The sequence below is a fragment of the Oncorhynchus nerka genome, linkage group LG9b (assembly GCF_034236695.1).
Source record: "Oncorhynchus nerka isolate Pitt River linkage group LG9b, Oner_Uvic_2.0, whole genome shotgun sequence".
Classification (NCBI taxonomy): Eukaryota; Metazoa; Chordata; class Actinopteri; order Salmoniformes; family Salmonidae; genus Oncorhynchus; species Oncorhynchus nerka.
The window spans coordinates 785,359-803,393 of NC_088424.1; the positions used below are offsets into that span (position 1 = coordinate 785,359).

The 18,035-nt window shown below is 44.0% G+C and overlaps 1 protein-coding gene across 2 annotated transcripts in view; it reads right to left on the reverse strand.

Annotated features, from left to right (window-relative positions):
* LOC115114241 (calsyntenin-2-like) overlaps positions 1-18,035 on the reverse strand; it is a 284,603-nt gene that overhangs the window by 77,326 nt on the left and 189,242 nt on the right. For both annotated transcript variants that reach the window (XM_029642323.2, XM_029642324.2), the window contains exons 3-4: positions 6,095-6,290; positions 4,131-4,339 (exon numbers count right to left, since the gene is read on the reverse strand). In XM_029642323.2, coding sequence (XP_029498183.2) covers positions 4,131-4,339; positions 6,095-6,290 — 405 coding nt within the window. The remainder of the gene's footprint in view (positions 1-4,130; positions 4,340-6,094; positions 6,291-18,035) is intronic.

Here is an 18,035-nt window from a genome sequence, read left to right on the forward strand (position 1 = left end):
AAACGTGATACAGGACGGATCAACAGTGATTCATATCACTGGTTTGCAACCTAAAAAAAGGATAGTTGTGTTTTGCTACATAACACACATGATTGGTCTACACATATGATGTGGATCATTGTCATGTTATCAGATGTATAAGCTTTATTAACAAAATAACACCATGGTTATAATAACTGTTTAAACAGGTAGTTTGTAAATGTGTAGAATGTGTTTGTTTTGGGTCCACACTGGTAAGTTAAATTGTGTAAATTAGACAATCACAGAGGATTTTCTTCTGAATAACTGGTCAGGGCATAACACTTTTTCATTCAGCTTCAGGCAATTTTGATGCACTGTAAGGCTTGATCACACCAGTAGTGACTGCTTCTGTCACACCCATTTTTGCTTATCCATTGTACACTAGTTATATCAATGTAGTTACACCCAACACAATGTTGAAGAACAGAATGCTTCCCACCACTAGATCACGTTACTAGACATGATGTCACGCCCTGACCATAGTTTGCTTTGTATGTTTATATGTTTTGTTTGGTCAGGGTGTGATCTGAGTGGGCATTCTATGTTGTATGTCTAGTTCTATGTGTCTATTTCTATGTTTGGTCTGATATGGTTCTCAATCAGAGGCAGGTGTTAGTCATTGTCTCTGATTGGGAACCATATTTAGGTAGCCTGTTTTGTGTTGGGTTTTGTGGGTGGTTGTTTCCTGTGTCTGTGTTTGTGCCACACGGGACTGTTTCATTGCCAGTTCACTTTGTTATTTTGTATTTGTGTTCATGTTCAGTTTTCCCTATTAAAACATGGACACTTACCACGCTGCATATTGGTCCAATCCTTGTTTCACCTCTTCAGAGGAAGAGGAGGAAATCTGCCGTGACAGAACCACCCACCACAACAGGACCAAGCGGCGTGGTAACAGGCAGCAGCAGGAGAGGCAGCAGCAGCAGGAGAGGCAGCAATATTTAGAGAAATGGACTTGGGAGGAAATCCTAGACGGGAGAAGACCCTGGGCACACCCAGGGGAATATCGCCGCCCCAAGGCAGAGCTGGAGGCGGCGAAGGCGGAGAGGCGCTGGTATGAGGAGGCAGCACGGCGGAGCGGATGGAATGTGGAGTGTGGCTAAGCCAGGTAGGAGACCTGTGCCAACTTCCTGTGCTTACCGGAGAGCGAGAGGGACTGGGCAGGCACTGTGTTATGCTGTGGAGCACACGGTGTCTCCAGTGCGGGTGCATAGCCTGGTGCGGTACATTCCAGCTCCTCGTATCGGCCGGGCTAGAGTGGGCATCGAGCCAGGTAAGGTTGGGCAGGCTCGGTGCTCAAGAGCTCCAGTGCACCTGCACGGTCCGGTCTATCCAATACCACCTCCACGCACCAGCCCTCCGGTGGCAGCGCCCCGCACCAGGCTGTCTCTCCGTCCTTTGTCTACAGGTGCTCCCGCCTGTCCAGCGCTGCTAGAGCCTTCCTCCTTTCCAGCGCCGCCAGATTCTCCCGTCTCTCCAGAGCTGCTAGAGTCTCCCGTCTGTCCAGCGCTGCTAGAGTCTCCCTCCTCTCCAGCGCTGCTAGAGTCTCCCGCCTGTCCAGAGCTGCTAGAGTCTCCCGCCTGTCCAGAGCTGCTAGAGTCTCCCGCCTGTCCAGAGCTGCTAGAGTCTCCCGCCTGTCCAGAGCTGCTAGAGTCTCCCGCCTGTCCAGAGCTGCTAGAGTCTCCCGCCTGTCCAGAGCTGCTAGAGTCTCCCGTCTGTCCTGAGCCGCCAGTCTGCAAGGAGCCGCCAGAGCCGGCAGTCTGCAAGGAGCCGCCAGAGCCGCCAGTCAGCCAGGAGCTGCCAGAGCCGCCAGTCAGCCAGGATCCGCCAGAGCCGTCAGTCAGCCAGGAGCTACCAGAGCCATCAGTCAGCCAGAAGCTGCCAGAGCCGTCAACCAGCCTGAGCTATCTCTGTGCCGAGCTACCTCTCAGTCCCGAGCTACCTCTCAGTCCCGAGCTACCTCTCAGTCCAGAGCTACCCCTCAGTCCAGAGCTACCCCTCAGTCCAGAGCTACCCCTCAGTCCAGAGCTACCCCTCAGTCCAGAGCTACCCCTCAGGTTTTTTTTGCAGGTCTTCTGTTTCCCCACATTTATTGATGAATTAATTTCGCATCATGAAAATGTATCCCTATTCCTCAATCAAATACCTTCATCGATACCGCAAAAAAAATCAGACAAATACAGCGTTTTACTCCAATCTGGCAACCCTCATAAAATCTGACATAGCACCAGCATCCCAAAGTATGAAGTAAAAAAAAGCATAGAAAACAGCATTAGCATTAATAAAAATAAAAAGCATAAGGCTACTATTATAAGTATTTCGGTGACAACCTGGTTGATTAACAATATCGGGTTATTTTTTTATATAAATAAATGTGGGACACAAAAAAAGGCAGTGTTGAACACCATTACCCACAATGCACTGCTCCAATAACTTTCAAAAGATTGTTACAAAGTTTTCCCCCAAAGTCGTACAAAAATTGTTGTCTTTTCATACGAATTAATGCACACAAAAATGTGTGTATTTACAAAAGAATTAAGCCACACAAAAACGCAAATACTTGTACATATTTGCGCAAATTGAATGTGAGATTGTGTTGCACCCGTTACTGTCCCCATGTGTAATATCTGAGTGAAATAGGGAACCTGTGTGTGTCTTTTGACTGCTGGGGAACCATGAAAACTAGCATACACTACAGCTCTCTAGGACCCGATTCTCAAGTTCACCATCATTTGTATGTCTAAAGTAGATAAGATTGACTTTCTCTCTAGTACAGAATATAATGGGTTGTTCAGGATCGATGAGGGAGAGGAGAAATATTCAGACAAAACTCTGAAAGAGCTGGAACTACAGTACCGCTATCTTTCTTTCTCTACTTACTCATTCTACTTCCCTGTCTCTCTTCTTTTCTCTGTTGATTCTTTCTTCTGGCCTCTCACCTTCTCTCTCACACATCCTCTCTTGCTTCCTCTCTCCCTCGCTCTATTTCTTTCTGTCTCTCTCCTTTCCTCACTCCCTCCATCTTACTCCCTTTCTCCCTGAGTTGCAGAGGGCTGGCGGGCCTGTTTTATTTAATAACTCACTCAGGCCTCTGATCCACGGTTAATGATGGAGCCAGAAGCCCCCTCGGTACAAAACACACTCTGGCGGCCCCCATGCATCACTCCGCTCAGTTCTAATTGAGCACCACGAGCGCCAGTCGCACTGCAGACAGTGGGAGGGCTATAGGAGGCGAGGCGACTGGCAGCCGCAAAGCTGGAATGGCGGACAGGAACCCATAAAAGTCACAGAGGGGCCTGAGCCGTGCCAGAGGACATCAGAGTTACCAGACAGGGAGGGAGGGAGGGAGGGAGGGAGGCAGGGAGCAGGAGAGGGAGAGGGAGAGAGGGGGGAATGAAGGGAAGCAGGGAAGGAGAGAGAAAGTGAGGAAGAGGCATAGAAACACAAAAAGAGTGAGAGAGAGACAAAGGGAGAGAGGGAACAGGGAAGAGGGAAGAGGGAGGAGAGAGGCTAGCAGAGATGGCAGGCTGTGGAGCGTCTGATGTCATTTTGCCTGTCTGATCCGCGGGCTCCACTCGTCCTTGTGTTCCCGCTGATCACAAAAAGCTGGATCCAGTTTCACATCACTCTGTATAACACTGCACTGTGATCAGAAGATGAATGGGGAAGCACTTGGAGAGTCCATGAATACAGCACGCTGACAAGTGGTGTGAGAGATGTGCTAGGAATATAATTAACCAAGTTCAGTTGGTTGGAGAAGATTCTGGCAACAGCAAATCAAATTTGCGGGTTCAATTCCCGCATGGGCCACGTGTACTGACTGTGAATGGACTGTACGTCGATGTAGATACGAACTTCTGGTAATGACTGTATTCAAATTATGCCGAGCCAATTTGATGGCCTGAGGAACAGTTTGTGTCATTACTGTCATGGAAAGTAAAGTGTTGAAGGAATTTACAGGGCTGTTTTCTGAGCTCGGAGATAACAATGTGTAGAGAGAGGCAAAGTACAAAAGTTTGACCTAATGCAAGGACAGTCAGAGTAGCCTATGCTTGTGTCATTTGACCTGCAGGTTCTGAGGTCAGGGGAAGAGGTTAGAGTTCACTGACCATTGCGGTCAATGGCGAAGGGCGTGTCGGAGGTGACGATGTCGTAGTTGCAGATCTGGCTGTACTGCGGGGAACAGTCCTGGTCCCAGGCCTCCACCTGCAGGATGCTGTCGTAGATCTTCCCCTCCGTTACCGCAGCATGGTATACGGCCTCCCGGAACACAGGAGAGAACTCATTCACGTCATCCACCTGGATGTGAACCACCGCCCTGGATAGAGGGAGAGAGGGAGGGGGGAGTGAGTATGTGTGTGTGTGAGTGAGTGAGTGAGTGAGTGAAAGGTGTGAAAGGTGTGAGGGAAGGTAATGAGAGAGACCTTTGATGCTCTTTCTTCCAACAATAGGTAATAATGATAACAAAATACTCATATGACAAACATAAACAACAACACACAAACTCATAACCAGCTCAGGGAACATGAGAAAGAGAAACACTGTAAAAAATTAAGGTAGTGATGCAATGTTTTCGCACCATTGAGAGATATCCTCACCAAATCTAGGTTGGTTCGGGGCCTCTTCCTTTGTACTTTGTTTCAACAACCACAGGGCTGAACATACAGTAAGTAATATTTGAAATATCTCAGTATTATTATTATTTTTAAAATCCAGTTTCTCAAACTCTACCTATAATTCTGCTGACAATGACCTTGTGACAAGAAGTGATGCTGCAACATGCCTTCCAAATTAAAGGCATTAACTTAATGACACCTACTTAGAATGGCCTGCAGTGATGCTGCTTAGTTGAGGCACACACGCGCACGCACAAGCACACACACACACAGCTTTCACACTCTCCACATACGTTGCTGCTACTCTTGTTTCTTATCTATCCTGATTGCCTAGTCACTTTTACCCTTACCTACATGTACATATGACCTCAACTGCCTCGTACCCCTGCACATTGGCTTGTTACCGGTACTCCTTGTATGTAGCCTCGTTATTATTATTTATTTTGGTACTATTTCCTATTCGCTCATTTTCTTACTTTTTAACTCTGCATTGTTGGGAAAGGGCTCGTAAAGTAAGCATTTCACGGTAAAGTCTACACCTGTTGTATTCGGCGCACGTGACAAATACACTTTGATCTGGATGAAAATAAAACACACACTGGTTTTCACAGGTGCCCTATTTCACTCGGGAGACATTAATCAAAGATGACCAACCTGTGAAATCCCTCCCACCCTCTCATGCCCATCTCTCTCTCTCTCTCTCTCTCTCTCTGTGCGACAATATCAGCCTTAGTCAGTGCACTAGAGCACAGCCTTCAGTAGCACTTCATCAGAGCAGGGCTATACTGTATAAGGCTTTATGTGAGACTGTCTGACTCATAAGGAGCCTTCGGGCCCTCATTAATGAAAATCATACCTAGGGCTAAATATTGAACAGGTCTCAGCTGTTACGAGCACTACAGAAGGCTGCTATTGCACGGCGGATGTGCTCAGTCACTGTCTGTGATTACAGTACTGAGGATAACTAAAGACTCACATACTGGACGTTTAGCATGTAGTGTTGCACCCCCACCCCACCCTTTTGCCCTCAGAACAGCCTCAATTTGTCGGGGCATGGACTCTACAAGTTGTCGAAAGCGTTCCATCGGGACTCTGGCCCATGTTGTCTCCAATGCTTCCCACAGTTGTGTCAAGTTGTCTGGATGTCCTTCGGGTGGTGGACCATTCTTGATACACACAGGAAACTGTTGAGTGTGAAAAACCCAGCTGCGTTGCAGTTCTTGACACAAACCAGTTTGCTTGTATAACGCAACCTTTGTACAAAAATCGATCTCACACAAAAAAAGATCCAGCCACACACACACACACACACACACACACACACACACACACACACACACACACACACACACACACACACACACACCCACACTCCACCACACACACACACCCCACCCCCGACACCCCCCCCCATCACACAGACCAACCCCCCTCCCTGACACACACTCCTTCCTTACTTGTGTGACTTCTTCCAGCTGACCCCGTTGGCCCCGGCCCCACAGTCGTAGGCCTGGATGACGAAGGTGTACTCCTTTTGGGTCTCACAGTCCACCAGGCCCTTGGCCCTCAGGACCCCCTCCCCTGACGTCTTGTTGAGGACCACCGCCTCGAACGGGGCCTCCTGCCCGTGGATCATAAACGCACAGATCTCCCCTGCAAGGAAAATGAGGAGGAGGAGAAGGTGGGGAGGAAGTGAGGGGGAGAGAGAGAATTAATAGAGAGATAATGGACATGGTTTGTCACCTCGTTTTTCAGAGCTGGAAATGTGTCTCGGCGTGCCGCCACTCTGAACACTGTTATCGAGGACATGTATGTGTTTTTAGAGATGGTGGCAGAATACAGTTGAGCTGCTAAGAGACTGAAAGAGCTTTCTGCGGGTTGTAATCAACCTCAGTGGCATCATGTTGTGCCAGGCCAGACAGGGAGGAAGAAATGCAATTTGTGTTTGCTTGATTTTGCAATATTCCTCTCTCCAGGCCACCTTTCAGAAAAATTACATTTTTAAGTCTAATGGTCCAATAGGAGAGAGACGCTGGTTTGCTATCTCGGTTTTTAATAGCACAAGTGGTATGACAATCAAATTAAATTGAAGTATGTTTAATTGTCTGCTGGATATGATGACACAATAATTAGCTTTTTTTCTCTTTACCTTGTTGAATGAGTCAGATTGAAATTGTAATGCTCAGTCCTCCCGAATGTAAGCACGACCTTCCTAATGACACAGTGTAGTGTATTTGCCTTGTAAGGGTCTCTGGTTCAAGCCAGAGACCCTTAGTGCTAGTGACTATCGCCCATCTTCACTACACTGGTGTCAGAAGTGGGATGGATAACTGGTTTCCTGCCATTGCAAGAATTGTGTGAGTCTTTTTATAGAGTAATGCTGGGAAACACTTTCTTGGTGAATGGGGTAGGGTAGCGGGGCGGCAGGGTAGCCTAGTGGTTAGAGCTTTGGACTAGTAAGTTCAAACGGTAAGTTCAAACCCCCGAGCTGACAAGATACAAATCTGTCGTTCTGCCCCTGAACAGGCAGTTAACCCAGGCCGTCATTGAAAATAAGAATTTGTTCTTAACTGACTTGCCTAGTAAAATAAAAAAGTAAACCACATCCATTGAAATTACAATTGGGGATCTTGTAAGGCATCCAAACATCTTAATGTAGTAGGTTCACAAATCCCCCTCCAATATCCTCAACTTTTTTAGAAGTAATGCAATAGTGGGCAACACAGAGTCACAGTTCTGAACACAATGATCTTTGTCAGCATCTCTCGCTGACATAAATTAAATACGGGCCTGACACCAGACATGTGGTGTGTAGTCAAGAAGAAAATAACTACAGATATCCCGTTGACTACACCAACTCAATAATATACATCCTTTTTCACTTTGGCTTTTTTATTGACGTTTCCGATTCTGGAACCAACTCTGTATTTCTGTTCTTTTCAGGGATTTGGGGAAATAGCTTTAGGGAACACACTCGCAACCCCGACCCTGTGACAGCCGATATTAGTTCAACCTTAGCAGGGCGTCAGGAACAAAACCTGCCAAGGCTATCCCTCGTATGCACAAGCGCCACTGCCAAACTCGGATAAACCAAACTTTCTCTCTGTCTCTCCGCCTCAACTCCCCTGCATTTTTCATCCCTCGCTCTTTGTCTCCCCGTTTAAATATATATATATTTTTTTAGAACCCATTCCACCCGCTCAAATCATCACAACTCCATTCGGAGTGGTGAAATAACAATTTACCCTTCGCGGTCCATCCGTCCTCGCTGCTGCCTGGGCTTGTAGTTTACATTTCCCCTCTATATTAGGCCCCACAATGCCTTATCGAAATTAAACGACCGCCACAATGGGCGCGGAGCGGCAAGGTGCGCGGAGGGAGAAAATAATAATCCAAACACAGCGGGTGGCGTGCGAGGGCAATGATAAGCACAGCGTGGCTCTGAGCATCCAGCGCCTTCCAAATATTCTGTTAGATGGCGAGGGAGGAAAAGGGAGGCGAGGCCAATATGAAATATGAAAATAACAAACACAATCATACGCCACATATAAAATACACAAACATACAGAATACTGGGAATAAAATACAAACATTTCCATTTAGTAGTAAAGTGTATTAACACTAGAACCGCATGGCCTTTAAGCCTATAAATACCAGCTAGAGAACGTTGCTGGTTGTCCCCTTTAGTATATGCATCATATATCAACCTACAAGGTGCAGCAAACACCAACGCATGATAAATAGTGCATAAACTGTTATAAAGGATTCGTTGCATGAAGAAATATTTGTGGAAATGTATCAATAAATGAACAAAGTTATTTGTTCAGATAGAGTCAAGGATATGTTTTGTATAATTCTACATAGTCTTAGCAAAACGTAGGACAAATAGCCTATTTTCGTTTCCCTTACAATAAAAACATTACGGTGTAATCCAATTGATCAACTTTATTTGTAGATTCGATTAGTAATAATTCATAAAGTCCAGTTACAGCTTCTTTTGACAAAATAGAAACCAAAAATATAATAATAATATAACCAGCCAGGTCACAGGTGAAATGATTTTCTGTATTCCTAAACAAAAGCCTCAGTGCATGAACAGTTGTAAAGGATGAATTGCATAAATGTTGTTATTTTTAGTTTATTAATCTTACTACTTTTTTCTTAGTAGCCAGAGCAATGCTGCTGTCCAAGTGGTCATGTGCTGAACGCATGGGCAGCACAGAAATGTGGAAATAGAGCTGCACCTCTTGAATTTTGAGAGTTATTTAACAAAGGTAAGTGTCATAGACACTGCACAATATGCTCATTCTGATACTATAGAGAACTCAAAATGTTTTACCTGCATGTGACTCTGAAGGAGGATTTGATAAAGTGATGCTCCTTTCCTTGGGATCTGTCATTTACAAGATGTACCCATCTCTTCGGTGTACAACATGACAACTGATAGGCCTAATATTGTCACACATCAGATTCATTGTCAATTTAATCTTGTCTATAGGCTAACTCTTATTATGTGTGAAATTAGTTTAGGAATAGTTTAGATGTGCAGGCTGTCTGGCGTCGTTTGTTTCCTGCTCATCAAGTTGGATAGAGTCAAGGATATGTTTAGCGTTATTCTAAAAGCCTACTGCAACACATAGCATGTTGTCACTTCCCTTACAATGCATGTGATTAGTGCTAGAGTTACAGTCAATAAAACAGTCCTGTAAATGCAATCTGTTTACAAAGTAAAAACGTAAAAGAGAACGGTGTCAACCCCCCAAGACGCATCAAATGATTTTGCTGCTGATCAAAAGTCAGCGACACAAATTCACCATTTCACTATTGCCTTTCTAAATGTAATCAGCCTCTTCACCTTCCTTATCATTCAAGTTAGGCCTAATTGAAATTCAGTTGTAAAGTAAGGCGCATAATTATCGCCCATTCTTCCATTTGTCACTCATTCAGTGAGGAGGGAGAGACATATTAGTGCCTGGCTGGGTACCAACGTCCTCCAGCACACTGTTTGGCGGGTCAGGAATAGGTGTCAGGAATAGGTGTGGGTCAGGAATAGGTGTCAGGAATAGGTGTGGGTCAGGAATAGGTGTGGGTCAGGAATAGGTGTGGGGGAAAAAAACAGGAAAAAAAGGCTATAAATACTTTTCTGTTTGTGATTTAAAAATTCAGACAAATGAGCAGCGTAAAATACAAACATACAGGAAAAGGCAGAGAAGTAGCATGACATGTTTTTTTTTATTTTTTTTTTTACAAAATCAAACATCAGTGGCCACTATTCCACTGTTAATAGGGCATTGGGCCACCATGAGCCACCAGAACAGCTTCCATGCACCTTGGCATAGATTCTACAAGTGCGACACCATTCTTCCACAAGAAATTCCATAATTTGGTGTTTTGTTGATGATGGTGGAAAACGCTGTCTCAGGCACCACTCTAGAATCTCCCATAAGTGTTCAGTTGGGTTGGAATCTGGTGACTGAGATGCAGGTTGGCATTTATTGCTGTGAGTCTTGCCCTGGAGGCATCTCCGCAGAGTGGTCACTAGCTGGCACAGCCACAAAGTCATAAAAAAGGATTTTAAAACCAACCCTAACCACACTGCTAATGCTAATGCCTACCTCTAACCTTAAATTAAGACCAAAAAGCACATTTTTGTTATCATGAATTTATACGATATAACCAATTTCGACTTTGCAGCTGGCCTATCTAGCGGAAACTGCTCAGTTCTGCCTCCAGGGAAAGACTCATGAAAATAAATGCATGATGGGATGTTAATTGCTTAATTAACTCAGGAACTACACCTGTGTGGAAGCACCTGCTTTCAATATTCTTTGTATCCCTCATTAACTCAAGCCTTTCCTTATTTCAGCAGTTACCTGTATGTGTAAATGATAATGACAGACAGACGAAGAGATTTCAGGGAAGAAGATTCCTATCGTGTCAGCAGAAGTGCACTTTGCATCTCTCTTAAACGCCACTTAGATTGCCTCTCAAAAGCACTGCCAAGATGTGCTCTAGTAGTCTACTATTGACTCTGAATCGTACCGTTTTGGGCCTGAACTCTTCGGTATATACAGTATCTTATGGGAAGTGGCTGTTTTCACGGTAAATGTGAAAATATAAAGATTTGTCAGGGGATTTGATAGAGTGCCAAGGTGTTTGAGAAGTGCTGTAGGGACGAGTGGGAGTCAGCAGAAATGATTCAGAGAAAAGTCAATCAAATTGAGCTTGTTTAATATTGAACATTCTGAGTTAGAAAAGAGCATTTGCTTTTAGAATGCCAGGTGGCATCCAAGCTCACCTCTAATTGAGCCTCTGAAATATTAAAACCAAGTCGTACTCCACAGAAATGTGTATAGCAAAGATCAGGTTATGGTGCATTGGATTGTTCTTTAAAAAATCTCTCCCCCTATGTCACCATCTACGGAAGACGAGAACTCAACATTTGCAGCAAAGTTTGCATCTGTCATTCTGATATAGGACATTGACACACAAAACTCTGAAGCTGTCTTGATTTACGTTTTGAATTCAAGTCTTGTTCTTCCTCTTTGGACTTTATTGGAAGTTTTCTGTTTAATACTTCAAAGTAATTGGTGCAGTCTTGGTGAAATAATTGGTGCAAATACTGAGCTTGCCCATCTGGTCCGGCCTAGGGTGTCTATCTAGAACAGTGACCTCGCAAAATCATCCCTATGTCCAATTCCCTCCTACTGAGAAACAGACTACTTCATCCACCATGTTAATTCTCCTACTTTTAATCAAATATCAGATTAGATTCGCTCTCGTGGTGTGTGTTTTGTCTCATCGCGAAGATGGCTTCGTGTGTGTAGTGTAGTGTGTGTGTGTGTGTGGAGTGGGTGGGTGGGTGTGGCTGGGAGGCTGATTAAAATGCGGGTCTCTCATAGGCTTAAAGTCTTGATTTCGCTCATTCTCTCGCCTCTCAGCTAGTCATCTAACACTCTCAGACGAACCCACGTCCCCTTCTTTAATTACTTGCTGGATTACGCTTCTAGTCGCTAATGACCTGCTGCTAGCGCTCACACACTCCCAAACCTGGGATCTAACACGGAGGCACGAGGAAGAGGAAGATGATGAGGTTCAAGAGTTTGCGCCTCGCCACATTTTCTCTGAGCTCGTCTAATTTAGGTGATTCTGTTGATTTGTTCTGTATTTTTTACACTCTGGATAATGAGTGGCCTAATGAAGTACGGACTGCTGCTAGCGAACAGGTCAAACCTATATATGTACATTACATTGCTATGTGAGGTAAGACACCCGACTTTGGAGGAGAATGGTTTAGAAGATAGGCTACCCCCCAACAGCCTATTAAAGGGATAGCACGTGCACTAACACACACACACACACACAAACACACACACACACACACACACACACACACACACACACACACACACACACACACACACACACACACACACACACACACACACACACACACAGCCCGAAGGCGACGCCATGACTCAAACAGTCTATGACCTTATAAAATGTCTCATCTAACAAAAACATTTCTATAGCGGCTCCTCGTCGTTTCCTTTCTCACAATAACAACCCACCCTTTCTGCAGATCCCCTTCAGTCCTCATAAGGTATTGGCTTCACCAGAAGACCATGGGCAGTGTCTGTTGCCAGTCTCGGTAGACAATGTATTAGAATCCCATTAGGCTCTTTCATTAAGATAGGGGGGACTTTGTAATTGCATTTGGGAGATAGCAAAGGCAACCGTGTGACCCGTGCCACTTATAAACAGCTCAGCAATACACACGCACACCCTAACACACACACACACACACACTCAAACACACACTGAGACACACGCCAATGGATGTTGGGTGTTAATTGAATCGCATCAAATCGAAAGCCTTGGGATGATAGCAACTGTAGGACAAGTATGATTGTAACGGAGGAATCAGGTACAGTAGTATGATCTGTTTTAGCCTATTGGATCACTTGAATGACAAAGACACCGAGCAAAACAAAATTATTGGAAATTACAAACGATGATTAAGACTTGTCCGAGTTTCGCCGGGGCCTGAGCCAGTTCCAATCTCTGTGAGTGTCCCAATGGACCACAGAGAAGGAGGTAGTGGGTGTGAATCAGGTGCATCAGGAGTTGGAGCAGAAAGAGAGAGAGGGTGAAAGAGAGATAGAGAGAAAGAAAGAAAGAAAGAAAGAGGGATAGAGAGGGGGGGGGTAGAGAGAGAGAGCCTGAGCCCTGGGTACCTAGCTCGTTGATTTAGAGCATGAAGAGAGGGAAAATCAGGGAGCGTGAGAGAGACAGGGAAAGAAAATTGGAGGGATTAAGAGAGAAATTAATACATATATAATATATATACATATATATGGACATATACAGTATATATATATATAGTACCAGTCAAAGGTTTGGACTCATTCAAGGGTTTTTCTTTATTTTTACTATTTTATACACATAGAATAATAGTAAAGACATCAAAACTATGAAATTACACATATGGAATTATGTAGTAACCAAAAACGTTTTAAACAAATCAAAATATATTTTATATTTGAGAATATTCAAACCCTTTGCCTTGATGACAGATTTGCACCCTCTTGGCATTCTCTCAACCAGCTTCATGAGGTAGTCACCTGGAATGCATTTCAAATAACAGGTCTGCCTTGTTAAAAGTTCATTTGTGGAATTTCTAAATCGGTTTGAGCCAATAAGTTGTGTTGTGACAAGGTAGGGTTGGTATACAGAAGATAGCCCTACTTTGTAAAATACCAAGTCCATATTATGGCAAGAACAGCTCAAATAAGCAAAATGAAATAACAGTCCATCATTACTTTAAGACATGAAGATCAGTCAATACGGAACATTTCAAGAACTTTGAAAGTTTCTTCAAGTACAGTCGCACAAACCATCAAGCGCTATGATGAAACTGGCTCTCATGAGGACTGCCAGAGGAAAGGAACACCCAGAGTTACCTCTGCTGCAGAGGATGAGTTCGTTAGAGTTAACTGCACCTCAGATTGCAGCCCAAATAAATGATTTACAGATTCAAGTAACAGGCACATCTCAACACAACTGTTCAGAGGATTCTGCGTGAATCATGACTTCATGGTCGAATTGCTACAAAGAAACCACTACTAAAGGATACTAATAAGAAGAAGAGACTTGCTTGGGTCAATAAACATGAACAATGGACATTAAACCGGTGGAAATCTGTCCTTTGGTCTGATTAGTCCAAATTTGAGATTTTTGTTTCCAACCGCCGTGTCTTTGTGAGACGCAGAGTAGGTGAATGGATGATCTACGCTTGTGTGTTTCCCACCATGAAGCATGGAGAAGGAGGTGTAATGGTGTGGGAGTGCTTTGCTGGTGACACTGTCAGTGATTTATTTAGAATTCAAGGCACACTTAACCAGCATGGCTACCAAAGCATTCGGCAGCGATACACCATCCCAGAAAGAAAGAGAGTGATGGAGTGCTGCATCAGATGACATGGCCTCCACAATCACCCGACCTCAACACAATTGAGATGGTTTGGGATGAGTTGGACCACAGAGTGAAGGAAAAGCAATCAACAAGTGCTCAGCATATGTTGGAACTCCTTCAAGACTGTTGGAAAAGAATTCCTCATGAAGCTGGTTGAGAGAATGCCAAGAATGTGCAAAGCTGTCATCAAGGCAAAGAGTGGCTACTTTGAAGAATCTAAAAAAATATATTTTTTAATTGCCTACTACATATTTTATTTCATAGTTTTGATGTCTTCACTATTATTCTACAATGTAGAAAATAGTACAAATATAGAAAACCTGTGAATGAGTAAGTGTCCAAACTTTTGACTGGTACTGTATATGGAGAGAGAGAGAGAGCGAGAGGGAAGGAGAGCTAATGCAGCTATAAATAGCTCTACCGGGCGTGCCTCCCCTGAGTCTGTCCCCCTGTTTGCCTCTCCTCCTCCCTCTCCGGATGACCTCTGGTCAGGGGGCATCAATTATTTAGCTGTCAAAGTTGGCATCCAGGTGCTCTGCTCATCTCATCTCATCCCTTCCCGTCCCCCTCCCTCTCTACCCTCTGCGTTCTACATTCCTCTCCTCTCTCTGCATCCTCCTCCCTAATCATCTACTTACTTTCAATTCTCTTTTCTTCTCTACATCCTCCTCTGCTCTTTCTTTCTCTCTACCTCCTTCCCTTCCCATCTCCTCTCTACCTCCTTCATTCCACATCTCCTCTCTACCTCCTTCCCTCCCCATCTCCTCTCCACTTCCTTCCACTTCCTTCCCTCCCCATCTCCTCTCTACCTCTTCCCCATCTCCTCTACCTCCTTCCCTCCCCATCCCCTCTCTACCTCCTCCCACCTAATCTCCCTCTCTTTTTGCCTGTTCTCTCCTCTCCCTCCATCTCCGCCCCAACTGAACCTGCTGCCCCCCACAGCCGCTTGGTTTCCTCTTGGCGGCTACACACTGACAGCTCTCACATCTCCGGGGGTCACAGTGTCACCGAGACAGGGTTTCCTGAACGCCAGGAGCCACTCGCTCAGGGATGCCCATTAGCTGGGGCTTGGTATCTCTGCTGAGCAGAGGTACAAAGCCAACAGCGATTAGATTAGAACAGAGGCAGAGACAAAATGTGAGCACTGAGCTTTTGAGTCTCTCATGACAGCAGTGCCATGTACAGTGTACGCCTGTGTAGGTTTAGGTTTGTGTAATTTACTGTGACTTGGTTTGATACAATTGTGGAATGGCTGTCCCTTATGGGTATCCATGGTTGCCTTTGACAAAACAGATTTCAGCAATCATGCTGAGAGATGACCACTGGTACACTGAATGCAATAACCTATACTGTTGAGGTATAGACTACGTACCTATTGTTGTCACCTTGCACATCAATGACCACGTTTACGTGCGCACAGTATACCGGAGAGTAGATCGTATCTCGCTTAAGGTCTTATTCGGGATAAGCTGTTTACATGCAACTTTGATATCCCCCTCACGAGTATCCCTGTATCCACAAATAAAAGGTATATTTCCTCCTTGACATTTTTATGGGTTAAATGGAATAGTAAGTGAAATACGGACACTGACTCTAGGCCTGTAACCTCTCACATGTAGCGTGATACAGCACTTTACTTTTTACACATTGTGTTATGTACTTTTTACACATTGTGTTATGTACTTTTTACACACTGTGTTATGTACTTTTTACACATTGTGTTATATACTTTTTACACACTGTGTTATGTACTTCTTACACATTGTGTTATGTACTTTTTACACATTGTGTTATGTACTTTTTACACACTGTGTTATGTACTTCTTACACATTGTGTTATGTACTTTTTACACTGTGTTAATGTTCTTTTTACACATTGTGTTATGTACTTTTTACACATTGTGTTATGTTCTTTTTACACTGTGTTATGTACTTTTTACACTGTGTTATGTACTTTTTACACATTGTGTTATGTACTTTTTACACATTGTGTTATGTACTTTTTACACATTGTGTTATGTACTTTTTACACATGGACTGTATTGTCATTTTATGTCAACGATCCACACATAATACACTGTAATGTCAAAGTGGAAGAGAAACTATATGAATTAAAAAATACATATGAAAAAGAACACACTAATATATCGTATTTCAACCCCTGAGTCAATACATGCTAGAAACACCTTTGGCAACGATTACAGCTGTGAGTGTTTTGGGGTAAATACCAAAGAGCTTTGCATCACTATTTGCCCAATATATATTTTTTTCAATTCTTCAAGCTCAGTCAAGTTGGTTGTTGATCATTGCTAGACAGCCATTTTCAAAGCCAATTTAAGTCAAATCTGTAACTAGGTCACTTAAGAACATTCAATGTCGTCTTGGTAAGCAACTCCAGTGTATATTTTACCTTGTGTGTTTTAGGTTATTGTCCTGCTGAAAGGTGAATTTGTCTCCCAGTGTTGAAAAGCAGACTGAACCAGGTTTTCCTCTAGGATTTTGCCTGTGCTTAGCTCTATTCCATTCATTTTTGTCCTAAATAACTCCCTAGTCCTTGATGATGATGAGCATAGCCATAACATGATGCTGCCACCAACATGCTTGAAAATATTAAGAGTGGTACTCAGTGATGCATTATGTTGGATTTGCCCCAAACATAACACTTTGTATTTAGGTTAAAAAAAAGTGAATTTCTTTGCCACGCTCTTTGCAGTATTACTTTGGTGCCTTTTTGCAAAGAAGATGCATGTTATAGAACATTTTATTCTGTACAGGCTTCTTTCTTTTCACTATCATTTGATCGGTCCTCAGTTTTCTCATATCACATCCATTAACTATTAAAATCACCATTGGCCTCTTGGTGAAATCCCTGAATGGTTTCCTTCCTCTCCGGCAACTGAGTTAGGAAGGACGCCAATATCTTTGTAGTGACTAGGTGTATTGATACACCCTCCAAAACGCAACTGATAACTTCACCGTGCTCAACGGAGTATTCAGTGTATGCTTTTTTTATTTGTACTAATCCACCAATATGTCAAATCAAATTGTATTTAGTCACATGCACCGAATACAACAGGTGTAGACCTTACAGTGAAATGCTTACTTACGAGCACCTAACCAACAGTATAGTTAAAAAAATACATATAAGAGATAAAAGTAACAAAGTAATTAAAGAGCAACAGTAAAAAAATAACAATATATTTGGGGGGGTACCGGTACAGAGTCAATGTGTGGTGGCACCGGTTAGTTGAGGTAGTATGTACATGTAGGTAGAGTTATTAAAGTGACTATGCATATATGACAACAGAGAGTGGCAGTGGTGTAGAGGGGGGAGGGCGGACAACGCAAATAGTCTGGGTAGCCATTTTGACTAGATGTTCAGGAGTCTTATGGCTTTCAGGGTAGAAGCCGAGCAGAGTTTAGAAGCCGATTGGACCTAGACTTGTAGCTCTGGTACCGCTTTCCGTGCGGTAGCAGAGAGAACAGTCTATGACTAGGGTGGCTGGAGTCTTTCACAATTTTTAAGGCCAATGCCAAATCTTTTCAGTCTCCTGAGGGGGAATAGGTTTTGTCATGCCCGACTGTCTTGATGTGTCTTGGTCTTCACGACTGTCTTGGTGTGCTTGGACCATGTTAGTTTGTTGGTGATGTGGACACCAAGGAACATGAAGCTTTCAACCTGCTCCACTGCAGCTCCGTCGATGAGAATGGGGGCGTGCTCGGTTCTCCTTTTTCCTGTCATCCACAATCATCTCCTTTGTCTTGATCACGTTGAGGGAGAGGTTGTCCTGGCACCACACGGCCAGGTCTCTGGCCTACCACTGTTGTGTCAGCAAATGTAATGATGGTGTAGGAGTCGTGCCTTGCCGTGTAGTCATGAGTGAACAGGGAGTACAGGAGGGGGCTGAGCACGCACCCCTGAGG